Below are 15011 nucleotides of genomic sequence, written 5' to 3' on the forward strand. Positions count from 1 at the left end.
AATTCGCAGAAAGCAACTGTCCTAATCCCAATTTAAACCACACCACTGCTGCTGGGGATCAATGCAAAGTGGGTCTCACCACTTGATTTAATGAAATTAGGATGCATCAGTTTCAGCAATCAACCTTTTTTTCTGGTGGATATCTGGGTTTCTGCATAAAAGCAAACTGCTGCGGATCCTGGAAGTCAGAAATAAAAGCAAAGTGCAGGAGAAACCCAGCAGATCTGGCAGCATTTGTGGTGAGAGAACCAGAATTAACATTTCATAGAAACATCGAAAATAGGAACAGAAGTAGACCAACTTTTCAAATCCACTCTGCCATTCAATATGATCATGGATAATCATCCAAATTGGTACCTGCTTCAGCCCCATACCCTTCAATCGCTTCAGTGTGAAGAACAATATCCATCATCTTCTCAAAAACATTCAATGTTTTGGCATCTAATGCTTTTTTTGTGGCAGAGGCTTCCACAGGTTCACCAGTCTCTGGGTGACAAAATTTCTTCTCATCTCAATCCTAAATGGCATACCCTTAACCTGAGACTGTGACCCTTTGTGCTGGACTCACCAGTCAGTGGGAACATCCTTCCTGCATTTACCTTGTCTGGTTCTGTTAGAATTTTCTAGGTTTCTATGAGACAGCCCCCATTATTCTAAACTCCAGTGAACACAGTCCTAACCAGTCCAATCTCTCTCCTGATGTCAATCCTGCCATTTCCAGGAATCATAGAGTCATAGTCAATCAGTTTGGTGACTTTTTAAAAATTCACTTGTTGCCCAGCATTTAATGGCCATCCTTAACTGACCTTGAGAACTGCTGCAGTCCATGTGTTGTTGTTAGGCCTGCAATGCCGTTTGAGAGGGAATTCCTGGATTTTGATGCAGCCACAGTATGGGAGTAGGAGGCATATTACCAAGTCAGGATGGTGAATGGCTCAGAGGGAAACTTGCAAGGTGTTCCCATGTACCTACTGCCGTTGTCCTTCGAGATCAGACCGGGGCATTTTACGGCCCGCAGGCCATATCCGGCCCTTTGGTCGTTCCTGTCCAGCCCGCATGAGGTCAATCTTAAATTAGAAAATAAATGAAAAAGTATTTACGCCATGCACGCAATACAACTGTGTTGCTTTTGCTTTGGAAAGGATGTTTTTTTTATTTACGCATGGACGCACGTGCGTGTGTATGTCGTGCGTGCGTGAACAGCTAAAAGTGATGCTTGCTGGCTGGCCCTCAAAATGTCAACTCACGCCAAGACAAGTTACGTCATATTCCACAAAATCGCCAGAAACAGTAAACTGTTTTCTGATGGAGAGTTTATTAAGGAGTGCTTGTTGGACTCTGCAGAACTCATATGCCTGGAGAAAAAGGAGGCATTTGAGAATGTGCCCCTCTCCCGCTGCATTGTAACGAGGAGGATTGGGGACATTGCCAGAAATCTGGAGCTTCAGCTGCAGCACAGAGCGGTCAACTTTGACTTTTTTTTTCCCTTGGCTTTGGATGAGAGCTGCAACGTACATGACACAGCCCAGCTACTCATCTTCATACGTGGGATAACTACAGACTTTAAAATCACGGAGGAGCTGGCAGCCATGCAGTCAATGAAAGGAACAACAACTGGTAATGATATGTTCACGGAGGTAAATGCACGTTTGGACACGTTGGGACTAAAATGGGACAAGCTGGCAGGTGTGACAACGGATGGTTGTCCCAAATTTAACAGGAAAAATTGTTGGACTCTTAAAGAGAATGCAGGATAATGTGACAGAAATTGACCCTGAACAGAAATTGGTATTTTTGCATTGTATTATACATCAGGAAGTGTTGTGTAAGTCAGTGTTAAAAAGTAACATAGAACATAGAAAAATACAGCGCAGTACAGGCCCTTTGGCCCTCGATGTTGCGCCGATCCAAGCCCACCTAACCTACACTAGCCCACTATCCTCCATATGCCTATCCAATGCCCGTTTAAATGCCCATAAAGAGGGAGAAGCCACCACTGCTACTGGCAGGGCATTCCATGAACTCACGACTCGCTGAGTAAAGAATCTACCCCTAACATCTGTCCTATTCCTACCATCCCTTAATTTAAAGCTATGCCCCCTCGTAATAGCTGACTCCATACGTGGAAAAAGGTTCTCATGGTCAACCCTATCTAAACCCTTAATCATCTTGTACACCTCTATCAAGTCACCCCTAAACCTTCTTTTCTCCAATGAAAACAGCCCCAAGTGCCTCAGCCTTTCCTCATATGATCTTCCTAACATACCAGGCAACATCCTGGTAAACCTCCTCTGCACCCGTTCCAGTGCCTCCACATCCTTCCTATAGTATGGCGACCAAAACTGCACACAATACTCCAGATGCGGCCGCACCAGAGTCTTATACAACTGCAACATGACCTCAGGGCTCCGGAAATCAATTCCTCTACCAATAAAAGCCAGTACGCCATATGCCTTCTTCACCGCACTATTTACCTGGGTGGCAACTTTCAGAGATCTGTGTACATGGACACCAAGATCCCTCTGCACATCCACACTACCAAGTATCCGACCATTAGCCCAGTACCCCATCTTTTTGTTACTCTTACCAAAGTGAATCACCTCACACTTACCTACATTGAACTCCATTTGCCACCTTTCTGCCCAGCTCTGCAACTTATCTGTATCCCGCTGTAACCTGACACATCCTTCCTCACTGTCAACAACTCCACCGACTTTCATATCATCCGCAAACTTGCTCACCCAACCTTCTAGCCCCTCCTCCAGGTCATTTATAAAAATGACAAACAGCAATGGTCCCAAAACAGATCCTTGCGGAACACTGCTAGTAACTGCACTCCAAGATTAACCTTTACCATCAACTACTCCCCTCTGTCTTCTTCCAGCCAGCCAATTCCTAATCCAAACCTCCAACTCACCCTCAATGCCATACCTCCATATTTTTTGCAGTAGCCTACCTTGGGGAACCTTATCAAACGCCTTACTAAAATCCATATACACCACATCTACCGCTTTACCCTCGTCTACCTCCTTAGTCACCTTCTCAAAGAATTCAATAAGGTTTGTGAAGCACGACCTGCCCTTCACAAAACCATGCTGACTGTCCTTGATCACATTATTCCTATCCAGATGTTCATAAATCCTATCTCTTACAATTCTCTCTAAGACTTTGCCCACAACAGAAGTGAGACTCACCGGCCTATAGTTACTAGTGTTATTCCTACTCCCCTTCTTGAACAAGGGAACCACATTTGCTATCCTCCAGTCTTCTGGCACTATTCCTGTAGACAACGAGGACATAAAAATCAAGGCCAATGGCTCTGCAATCTCCTCCCTTGCTTCCCAGAGAATCCTAGGATAAATGCCATCAGGCCCAGGGGACTTACCTATTTTCACCCTTTCCAGAATTTCCAACACCTCTTCCCTACATACCTCAAAGCCGTCCATTCTAATTAATTGTGACTCAATATTCACATCGGCAACAATATCCTGTTCCTGAGTGAATACTGACGAAAAGTATTCATTCAGTGTCTCCCCAATCTCTTCAGCCTCCACACGCAACTTCCCACTACTATCCTTGACTGGACCTATTCCTACCCTAGTCATTCTTTTATTCCTGACATACCTATAGAAAGCCTTAGGGTTTTCCCTAATCCTACCAACTAAGGACTTTTCATGTTCTCTCCTTGCTGCTCTTAGCTCTCTCTTCAGATCCTTCCTGGCTACCTTATAACTCTCAATCGCCCCAATTGAACCTTCACGCCTCATCTTTACATAGGCCGCCCTCTTCCATTTAACAAGGGATTCCAATTCCTTATCAACCATGTGGTTGATGTTGTGACTAAAATAGTTAACTTCATCAGGGCAAGAGCTTTGAATCACAGGCAGTTTGTTGCACTTTTGGAGGAAAATGAGACTAAATATCGTGACATAGGCTACCACACAGCTGTCTGGTGGCTCAGCCTGGGCAAAATGCTGAAAAGTGTATGGGACCTGAGAGAAGAGATTCAAGATTTCTGTGTGAAGAAAGGGAATGGCATTCTACAGCTTTCAGATGCAGACTGGATTGCAGACCTTGGTTTTGCTGTTGATGTGACTGCACTTATGAATGAACTAAATGTGAAACTGCAGTGCAAGGGCCTTTTTATGCATGAAATGTACAACTTGGTGAAGGCTTTTATAAGAAAGTTGCAGCTTCTTTCAAACCAAATGGAGGACAGCATTCTCACCCACTTGCCAACACTGAAGGAAGCCGCACTTTCAGCAGATCACCTCCACAGGTACTCATCTATGTTAGAAACACTGCATGGTGAATTTTCAAGGCGATTTCAAGACTTTAAAATGATTGAGAATGAAATGCACATAATTTTTTCCCCATTTACATGCAATGTGGAGAATACACTTAGTGATGTTCAGCTTGAACTCATTGACCTGCAGTCTGACACACTTCTGGCAGAGTACTTTAGGTCAGTCTCACTGCTTGATTTTTACTCTTGCCTCAAAGAGGAGAACTTTCTACACGAGGAGACATGCTCTGAAGATTCTAGTCCTCTTTGGATCTACCTATATATGCGAACAGACATTCTTAGTGATGAAGTTCGACAAATCCAAATACAGACCCTCGATCACTGATGATCACCTCTCAGCTGTCCTTTGCATATCCACCTCAGACATTCAACCAGATTTCAGTGCATTTGTTCAAGCCCAAAACAGACTGGATTTTTCTCACAAAACAAGTAAAAAGAACTGAAAAACATGAAAAGCACTTATTGCTTTTTGTATAGACTGGTTTGTTGTTTGTAATACTGAACAATAATGAAACAACTTTTCATTATTGGTTTGTGAGATTAACATGTTAAAAATAAAATGAAATACTGAAATTATTGTTTTTACTGTTTATTTCTTCTATATTTAACTTACTCCACAATTTCATATCTTTATTGTAACAGAATATCCTTATTTATTTGATTATAAATTTCAGTGCAAAACTATATAATTTAGTACTTTTTACAATGGGAGAAAATTAATACTGAGCAGAATTATGTTCAACTTATTGTTGGTGCGGCCCTCCAACACAACTCAGGTTTCTTATGTGGCCCCTAGGAAGAATTAATTGCCCACCCCTATTCTGGATGGAAGTGGTCGTGGGTTTGGAAGGTGCTGTCTAAGGATCTTTGGCGAGTGCACTCTTTCTTTGAAGCTGCTGAATTTCTCCAGAATTTTCTCGTTTTTTGGGCTTCTATATATATACTTCCAGATGTTATTGGGAATGCAAAGAACTCCCAACTCTATAACGAAAAGAATCGCTGCAAACTTAGTGAACACTCCCAATTGCACCACCTTTAACCAACATACCCCAAAGCTCAATGGACCCCTCGCAACAAAGAGAAGGGTACGCAGGCGCGGTGTTGCCCGGTCTGGGAGGAGAGCATGCGCACTGCGGCCCCTGGGCTAAGTGCAGGCTGGCTCCCGGGAGGGGCTGGTAATATGTTGCGGAGATCGCAGGTTCGGATCCAGAATGGGCAGCTGTCGGTGGGGTGGGGGGGATTCACCCTCCCGGGAAGAGAACGAATCGAAAAGGCTATTAATCCCTCGGGCAGCGAGTGGGGGGATGGTTCACATCAGAGGACAATAATAATTAAGAGGAAGTGAATTGCTCGGATTTCTGGTTGGAAACAGGGTCAACAAATTGTAAAGGAAGGGCTTCAGTTTACATTCGAGTGGGAAGACACCACAGGGAGCCTGAGGCACTGAAGATTGTGGTGTCCTGCTTGGATTACCGCTGGACCAGTAATCCTGCGGTCCCAAGGTATTAAAGTGGGGCCAGACGTTCAGATCCCAACTTTTGGAGACTGCAAATTTTTGCTATAAATTCTGTGTTGCGATCGAGCCCTCCACAATCACCTGATGAAGGAGCATTGCTCCGAAAGCTAGAGTGCTTCCAATTAAACCTGCTTGGACTATAACCTGGTGTTGTGTGATATTTAACTTTGTAGATCCCAACTTTGCAGCTTTATTTTCTCCTGAATCTGGAAATAGATAATCTCAGTCATGGGAGCTATGACAGTTCTTTTAGCCGGGGCGAGCAAAAGCTGCAGAAATGAACAAAACTCGTGATGCAATTAAGAAAAAAATGCTTAGAGTTGCAAATAAACACTTTTTAAAAAAAATCAAAGTCATACTGGACTCGAATGCTAACTCTTGCTTTTCTCTGCACACAGAGGCTGCCAGACGTGCTGAGTTTCTTCAGGTTTTTCTGTGTTTGTTCACTATTTTGTCTGGTTGGTTCAGTTTCTGGAAAAAGTCTTATGGAATGCTCACTTTCGTTTCTTTCCACTCATGTCCCTGAAGCTCCGGCTTTACAACAGCCACTTTGTCCAAGCCGAGATTAGAGGACCTCATTGAATTCGCTCGCTCTGATTTATTATTGACCTCTGATGTGAACCATCCCCCACTCGCTGCTCCAAGATAGCAGCCTTTCCCTTTCATCCTCTCTCTGGGAGGCTGAAGGCCCCGGGGAGCTGTTTCCACGGCTGTTGCCGGAACGACTGAATTTCTCCCAACAGTTTTTGTTTCAAGTTACACGACTGAAGTGAATTATAATATCTCCCAGATGGATGAAATTGCTAAAAAAAAATCCTATAGAAGGAATTATCCAAGACTTTCTTTGGATTTTAGCCCACAGAAGGAAAAGCATATAGAATCCCTACAGTGTGGAAACAGGCCTTTTAGCCCAACAAGGCCACACTGACCCTCCGAAGAGTAATCCACCCAGACTAGCATATGTGGTAAGGGGATTTACAGCTTTGCAAAAGAAAACCAAGAGGTAAAAATATACATAAATTAATGAATTTCTATCCTACTTTGATTGAAAACTCATTTCTCAGGGTGTTGGAAGGAAGTTTTTACAAACTGAACTTGGAGTGCAGGTTCGTAGCTCCTTGAAAGTGGAGTCACAGGTAGATAGGATAGCGAAGAAGGTGTTTGGTATGCTTTCCTTTATTGGTCAGAGTATTGAGTACAGGAGTTGGGAGGTCATGTTGCAGCTGTACAGGACATTGGTTACGCCACTGTTGGAATATTGTGTGCAATTCTGGTCTCCTTCCTATCGGAAAGATGTTGTGAAACTTGAAAGGGTTCAGAAAAGATTTACAAAGATGTTGCCAGGGTTGGAGGATCTGAGCTACAGGGAGAGGCTGAACAGGCTGGGGCTGTTTTCCCTGGAGCGTCGGAGGCTAAGGGGTGACCTTATAGAGGTTTACAAAATTATGAGAGGCATGGATAGGATAAATAGACAAAGTCTTTTCCCTGGGGTGGGGGAGTCCAAAACTAGAGGGCATAGGTTTAGGGTGAGAGGGGAAAGATAAAAAAGAGACCAAAGGGGCAGTTTTTTCACGCAGAGGGTTGTACATGTATGGAATGAGCTGCCAGAGGATGTGATGGAGGCTGGTACAATTGCAACATTTAAGAGGCATTTGGATGGGTATATGAATAGGAAGGGTTTGGAGGAATATGGGCCGGGTGCTGGCAGATGGGATATCTGGTTGGCATGGATGGGTTGGACCGAAGGGTCAGTTTCCATGCTGTACATCTCTATGACTCTATAACTGGTAGATCCAATCAAACACCTAATCGAGGTTTGATACAGTCACATGAATGAACAGGTCCTGAACATCATCAACCATTGAATGTGAGGGCAGAAACGTTTAATTAGAGTCACAGAGTCATAGAGATATACAGCACAGGAACAGACCCTTCGGTCCAACCTGTCCATGCCGAGCAGATATCCCAATCCAATCGAGTCTCACCTGCCAGCACTCCACTGGTCACAGGCCTCCAGTCTGAAAAACAACCCTCCACCACCACCCTCCATCTTCTATCTTTGAGCCAGTTCTGTATCCAGATGGCTAGTTCTCCCTGTATTCCATGAGATCTAACCTTGCTAACCAGTCTCCCATGGGGAACCTTGTCGAACACCTTACTGAAGTCCCTATAGATCACATCTACCACTTTGCCCTCATCAATCTTCTTTGTTACTTGTTCAAAAAACTCAATCAAGTTCATGAGACATGATTTCCCACACACAAAGCCATGTTGACTATCCCTTTCCAAATACATGTACATCCTGTCCCTCAGGATTCCCTCCAACAACTTGCCCAGCACCGAGGTCAGGCTCTCTGGTCTGTTGTTCTCTGGCTTGTCCTTTCCAACCTTCTTAAACAGTGGCACCACGTTAGCCCATCACCAGTCTTCCGACACCTCACCTGTGACTATCAATGATACAAATATCTCAGTAAGGGGCCCAGCAATCACTTCTTTAGCTTCCCACAGGCCCTGGGGATTTATCCACTTATATGCTTTTCAAGACATCCAACATTTCCCCCCCCTGTAATATGGACATTTTTCAAGATGTCACCATCTATTTCCCCACATTCTATATCTTCCATGTCCTTTTCCACAGTAAATACTGATGCAAAATACTCTTTTGGTATCTCCCCCATCTCCTGCGGTAGAGTCATGGAGATATATAGCACAGAAACAGACCCTTCAATCCAACTCGTCCATGCTATGGATATCCTAATCTAGTCCCATTTGCCAGCACTTGGCCTACATCTCTCTAAAACCTTCCTATCCATGTACCCATCCAGATGCCTTTTAATTTTACCAGCCTCCACCACTTCCTCTGGCGGCTCATTCCATACTCACACACCACCCTTTGTGTGAAAAAGTTGTCCCTTAGGTCCCTTTTATTTTCCCCTCTCACCCTAAACCTATGCCCTCTAGTTCTGAACTCCCCCACCCCAGGAAAAAGACCTTGTCTATTTACCACATCCATGCGCTTCAAGATTTTATAAAACTCTATAAGGTCACCCCTGAGCCTCCGATGCTCCAGGACAGACAGCTCCAGTCTATTCAACCTCTCCCTGTGGCTCAAACCCTCCAACCATGGCAACATCTTTGTAAATCTTTTCTGAACCCTTCCAAGTTTCACAACATCATTCCTATATCAGGGAGACCAGAATTACATGCAATATTCCAAAAGTGGCCTAACCAATGTCCTGCACAGCTGCAACATGACCTCCTAACCCCTACACTCGATGCTCTGATCAATAAAGGAAATGCCTTCTTCATTATTCTATCTACCTGCACTCCACTTTCAAGGAGCTATGAACCTGCACTCCAAGATCTCTTTGTTCAGCAACATTCCCCAGGGCCTTACCATTAAGTGGATAAGTCCTGCCCTGATTTACCTCTCCAAGATGCAGCAGCTCACATTTATCTAAATTAAATCCCATCTGCCACTCCTTGGCCCATTGTTCTGTCTGGGAAAATCATCAATGTGATTAACAAAGCACCACGACACGCTATTAAAATGAAAGTGTTTCAGTGCATTACTTGGTCGAGCTCTCACCAGTTACTTAGCCTGAAACAGCAACATGCCATCGCAGCAGGGACAAATCATGTGTGTTCAGTCTGAGGGCAAAGGTTCAACTGCTTAACCGACCTGGAGAAATGCAAGGAAATTGGCATGGTGGAAATGTGAGGACCATGGTAAAGAATTCAATTCTCCCTCCCTGCTGGAAAACCACTGGCTGTCACACTTGGGGTGAAACTGTTCATTTGTTCTATGTGTGGGAAGAGGGTCACTCAGTCAACCTGGCTTCTGTCACATGAGTGAATTCACACTAAGGAGAGATGTTTGGCTGCAGTTTCTGTGGAAAGAGGTTCAGATATTCATCCAATCTCATTGTGCACAGCCGGTTCACACTAGGGAGAGGCCACATGTATAGTCCAGAAACAGACCCTTTTAGTCCAACTCACCCATGCCGACCAGCTATCCTAAATTAATCTAGTCCCATTTGCCAGCATTTGGAGGTTGAGGGGTGATCTTATGCAGGTTTATAAAGTCATGAGGTGCATGGATAGGGTGAATCGCCAAGGTCTTTTCCCCGGGATGGGAATTAGATCAATATCATCCCAACAGCTAGAATGTTGTCTGTGACGCTGGAAATGTAGGTGCTATGTATGTTGGGGTAAAGGGGCCTTTGGTCCAACCGACATTAAAGTTCTCCCCTTCAAACCAGCAAACCATATCCCTCTAAACCCTTCCTATTCACCTACCCATCCAGATGCCATTTAAATATTGTAATTGTACCAGCCTCCACCACTTCCTCTGGCAGCTCATTCCATACACGTACCACCCACTGCGTGAAAATGTTGCCCCCGAGGTCCCTTTTAAATCTTTTCCCTCTCACTCGAAACCAATGCCCTCTAGTTTCCACCCTGGGGAAAAGTCCTTAGCTATTCACCCTATCCATGCCCCTCATGATTTTATAAACCCGTATAAGGAATCCCCTCAGCCTCCAATGATACAGGGAAAACAGCCCCAGACTATTCAGCCTCTTCCTATAGCTCCAACCCTCCAACGTCCTTGTCAATCTGACCTGCTCCATATATGGGAAGGGATTTACTAAGTCCTTGTGGGTAATCCAAGATGGAGGACAGGAAAAACTTCTGGCTGTAACAGGCTTGCTCCTTTTTTGAGGTGTTTTAGGTGTTGGAGGTGATTTCTTTGAATTCCAGGAGCAGCAATTACTGATTTTTATGCTGTTGCAATTATTTTGCAACTTTGATAAAAAAAGTCAAAACAACAGCACTTTTAAAAGGGAGAAAGACAGAAAGCACATGGGAGAGAGAGAAAGAAACCCACGCTGCTAACTGACACAGCAGTGAATCTACGTAGTCACTGCCTTTGCTGTTTGAATTCATGTATCACTGGACATCGGAGTGTGTCTAGCAAAACGTAAACAGCAAATTTCACAACAGATCTTGGAGGAACCTGTTTGGGAGAGGTCACAGCATAGAAACAGATAAGTAAATAGTCTTAAGTATAGCCTTGCTGTAAATCTACATTAGTGAGTAGAGTGGGTTTTGTTGGGATCTGTCTCTTTATTACATTTTAAGAATATAAGTCATAAGCAATAAGTTAACCTGGAGCAGTATTTTGTAGAACAATAAGATGGTGCTATTTTCTGGGTCTGTAGATTGGAAGGAGCAAAATGGTCTTTAGTAGAGTGATAAGCTCCTCTTGTCAGATGTGGGAGTTTAAGGAGAGTTTAAGGGTTACTGAGGATTATACCTGCAATATCGTTGGTTGCGAATCCTGTCAAATTGAATGGATCGGTTAGAGGCAATGAAGAATTTATAAGAGGAAGGGGGTGTGATGGATGGCAGTTATAGGAAGGGAGAAAAGTCACAGATACAGTCAGGTAGATGAGTTAACTCCAGGAAAGGTAAGAGAGGTAGGCAGGTAGTACATGAGTCTTTTATGGCTATCCCGTTTCAAACAAGTATGCTGTTTTGGAAAATGTCAGGGGTGGCGGACTTTCAGGGAAATGTAGCATGAACAGCCACATTTCTGGTATCAAGACTGGCTCTAATGTAATGAGGGGTACATCAGGTTCAAAGCGAGCGATTAGGGGACTGTTTAGTCAGGGGCACAGACAGACGTTTCTGTGGCCAGCAGCGAAAAATCAGAATGGTGTGTTGCCTCCCTGGTGCTAGGATCAAGGATGTCTCAGAGAGGGTGCAGAATGTTCTCAAAGGGGAGAGGGACCAGCAGGAGGTCATTGTAAACATTGGTACTAAAGACATAGGAAGGGAAAAGGATGAGATTCTTAAGGGAGAATATAGAAAGTTAGGCAGTAGTAGTATCTGGTTTACTTGTGGTGCTATGAGCTAGTGAAGGTAGGATTAGGAGGATCGAGCAGGTGAATGCATGACTGAAGAGCTGGTGTATGGGTGAAACAGTCACACTTTTAGATCATTGGAATCTTTTCTGGGGTAGAAGTGACCTGAAGAAGGATGGATTACATCCGAATTGGGAGGAAACTAATATACTGGCAGGGACATTTGCTAGAGCTGCTGGGGAGGATTTAAACTAATATGGTGAGAGGGGAGGGGTGGGGAGGAAAGAGATCAATCTGAGACTGGTAGTTGGGAAAAGAAGGGAGTCAAAACAATCAGGCAGGCAGGAGCAAAGCAGAGAATGGGGTAGGACTGATAAATTAAACTGGATTTATTTCAACTAGGAGAAAGTGAGGGCTTATGCCCGAAACATCGATTCTCCTGTTCCTTTGATGCTGCCTGACCTGCTGCGCTTTTCCAGCAACACATTTTTAAGCTCTGCATTTATTTCAACGCAAAAGGCCTAACAGGGAAGGCAGATGAATTCAGGGCATGGTTAGGAACATGGGACTGGGATATCATAGCAATTACAGAAACATGGCTCAGGGATGGGCAGGACTGGCAGCTTAATGTTCCAGGATACAAATGCTACAAGAAGGATAGAAAGGAAGGCAAGAGAGGAGGGGGAGTGGCATTTTTGATAAGGGATAACATTACAGCGGTACATAGGGAGGATATTCCCGGAAATACAACCAAGGAAGTTATTTGGGTGGAACTGAGAAATAAGAAAGGGATGATCATCTTATTGGGATTGTATTATAGACCCCTAATAGTCAGCAGGAAATTGAGAAACAACTTTATGAAACCTCAGTTATCTGTAAGAGTAATAGTGTGGTTATGGTAGGGGATTTGAACTTTCCAAACTATACTGGGATTGCCATAGCATTAAGGGTTTCGATGGAGAGGGATTTGTTAAGAGTGTGCAAGAAAATTTTCTGATTCAGTATGTAGATGTACCTACTACAGAAGGCGCAAAACTTGACCTACTCTTGGGAAATAACTGGAGTTGGCTAACACGATACCATTTTTTAAAGGACGGTGGTAAGGACAAGCCAGGGAACTACAGACCGGTGAGCCTGACGTCGGTGGTGGGCAAGTTGTCGGAGGGAATCCTGTGGGACAGGATGTACATGTATTTGGAAAGGCAAGAACTGATTAGGGATGGTCAACATGGCTTTGTGCGTGGGAAATCATGTCTCACGAACTTGATTGAGTTTTTTGAAAAAATAACAAAGAGGATTGATGAGGGCAGAGCAGTAGATGTGATCTATATGGACTTCAGTAAGGCGTTCAACAAGGTTCCTCATGGGAGACTGGTTAGCAAGGTTAGATCTCATGGAATACAGGGAGAACTAGCCATTTGGATACAGAACTGGCTCAAGGGTAAAAGACAGAGGGTGGTGGTGGAGGGTTGTTTTTCAGACTGGAGGCTTGTGACCAGTGGAGTGCCACAAGGATGTGTTGGGTCCACTATTTTTCGTCATTTATATAGATGATTTGGATGGGAACATAAGAGGTATAGTTAGTAAATTTGCAGGTGACATCAAAATTGGAGGTGTAGTGGACAGCAAAGAAAGTTATCTCAAATTACAACAGGAACGTGATCAGGTGGGCCAATGGGCTGAGAAGTGGCAGATAGTGTTTAATTTAGATAAATGCGAGGTGCTGCATTTTGGGAAAGCAAATCATAGCAGGACTTATACAGTTAATGGTAAGGCTCTAGGGAGTGTTGCTGAGCAAAGAGACCTTGGAGTGCAGGTTCATAGCTCCTTGAAAGTGGAGTCACAAGTAGATAGGTTAGTGAAGGAGGCATTTGGTATGCTTTCCTTTATTGGTCAGAACATTGAGGTAATGTTGTGGCTGTACAGGACGTTGGCTAGTCCATTGTGCAATTCTGGTCTCCTTCCTATCGGAAGATTGTTGTGAAAGTTGAAAAGGTTATGAAAATATTTACAAGCATGTTGCCAGGGTTGGAGGTTTTGAGTTATAGGGAGAGGCTGAATAGATTTGGGCTGTTTTCCCTGGAGCTTTGAAGGATGAGGGGTGTCCTTATAGAGTTTTATAAAATCATGAGGGGCATAGGTAGGTTAAATAGAGAAGGTCTTTGCCCTAGGGTGGGACAGTCCAGAACTAGAGGACATAGGTTTAGAGTGAGAGGGAAAAGATATAAAAGGGACCTAAGGGGTAACTTTTTCACGCAGAGGGTGGTACGTGCATGGAATGAGCTGCCAGGGGAAGTGGTGAAGGCTGGTACAATTGCAACATTTAATAAGCATCTGAATGGGGATGAGATTATATTAGATTCCTTACAGTGTGGAAACAGGCCCTTCAGCCCAACCAGTCCACACTGACCCTCTGAAGAGTAACTCACCCAGACCCACTTTTCTCTGACCAATGCACCTATCATTGTGGGCAATTTAGCATGGCCAATTCACCTGACCTACACATCTTTGGACTGTGGGAGGAAAGCGGAGCACCTGGAGGAAACCCACGCATAATTGTGTTAGGGGATTCTGTAGTCAGAGGTACAGACAGACGTTTATATAGCCAGTAGAGAAAAAGCAGAATGGTGTGTTGTTTCCCTGGTGCCAGGATCAAGGATGTCTCAGAGAGGGTACGGAATGTTTTCACAGGGAGAGGGGCCAGCAAGAAGTCATTGTCCACATTGGAACCAACGACATAGGAAGGGAAAAGGTTGAGACTCTGAAGGGAGATTACAGAGAGTTAGGTCGAAATTTAAAAAGGAGGTCCTCAAGGGTAGTAATATCTGGATTACTCCCAGTGCTACGAGCTAGTGAGGGCAAGAATAGGAGGATAGAGCAGATGAATACATGGCTCAGGAGCTGGTCTATGGGAGAAGGATTCACATTTTTGGATCATTGGAATCTCTTTTGGGGTAGAAGTGACCTGTACAAGAAGGACGGATTGCACCTAAATTAGAAGGGGACTAATATATTGGCAGGAAAATTTGCTAGAACTGCTTGGGAGGATTTAAACTAGTAAGGTGGGGAGGTGGGACCCAGGGAGATAGTGAGGAAAGAGATCGATCTGAGATGGGTACAGCTGAGAACACAAGTGAGTCAAACAGTCAGGGCAGACAGGGACAAGGTAGGACAAATAAATTAAACTGCATTTCTTTCAATGCAAGGGGCCTAACAGGGAAGGCAGATGAACTCAGGGCATGGTTAGGAAAATGGGACTGGGATATCAGAGCAATTACGGAAACATGGCTCAGGGACTGGCAGGACTGGCAGCTGAATGTTC

The 15011-nt window shown here is 44.2% G+C and overlaps 1 protein-coding gene across 1 annotated transcript; it reads left to right on the plus strand.

The window, feature by feature from the left end:
- Positions 1-1235: 1235 nt before the first annotated feature.
- Positions 1236-4631, plus strand: LOC148136226 (general transcription factor II-I repeat domain-containing protein 2-like). The gene is made up of 2 exons (XM_087983605.1): positions 1236-1686; positions 3850-4631. Exons 1-2 carry the CDS (start codon positions 1236-1238, stop codon positions 4629-4631), a joined length of 1233 nt encoding a protein of 410 aa, XP_087839731.1.
- The last annotated feature ends 10380 nt before the right edge of the window (positions 4632-15011 follow it).

The sequence above is a fragment of the Chiloscyllium plagiosum genome, unplaced genomic scaffold (assembly GCF_037043375.1).
Source record: "Chiloscyllium plagiosum isolate Xiang-an unplaced genomic scaffold, Cpla_swu_hap1 HiC_scaffold_46, whole genome shotgun sequence".
Taxonomy (NCBI): Eukaryota; Metazoa; Chordata; class Chondrichthyes; order Orectolobiformes; family Hemiscylliidae; genus Chiloscyllium; species Chiloscyllium plagiosum.

What these genes read in the sequence shown, in the direction of transcription:
- LOC148136226 (XM_087983605.1), top strand. Translation starts at nt 1,236, where the DNA reads ATGTCAACTCACGCCAAGACAAGTTACGTCATATTCCACAAAATCGCC. An exon ending in AAAATGGGACAAGCTGGCAG is followed by an intron (nt 1,687 to 3,849) that starts GTGTGACAACGG and finishes TGACTAAAATAG; the next exon opens with TTAACTTCATCAGGGCAAGA.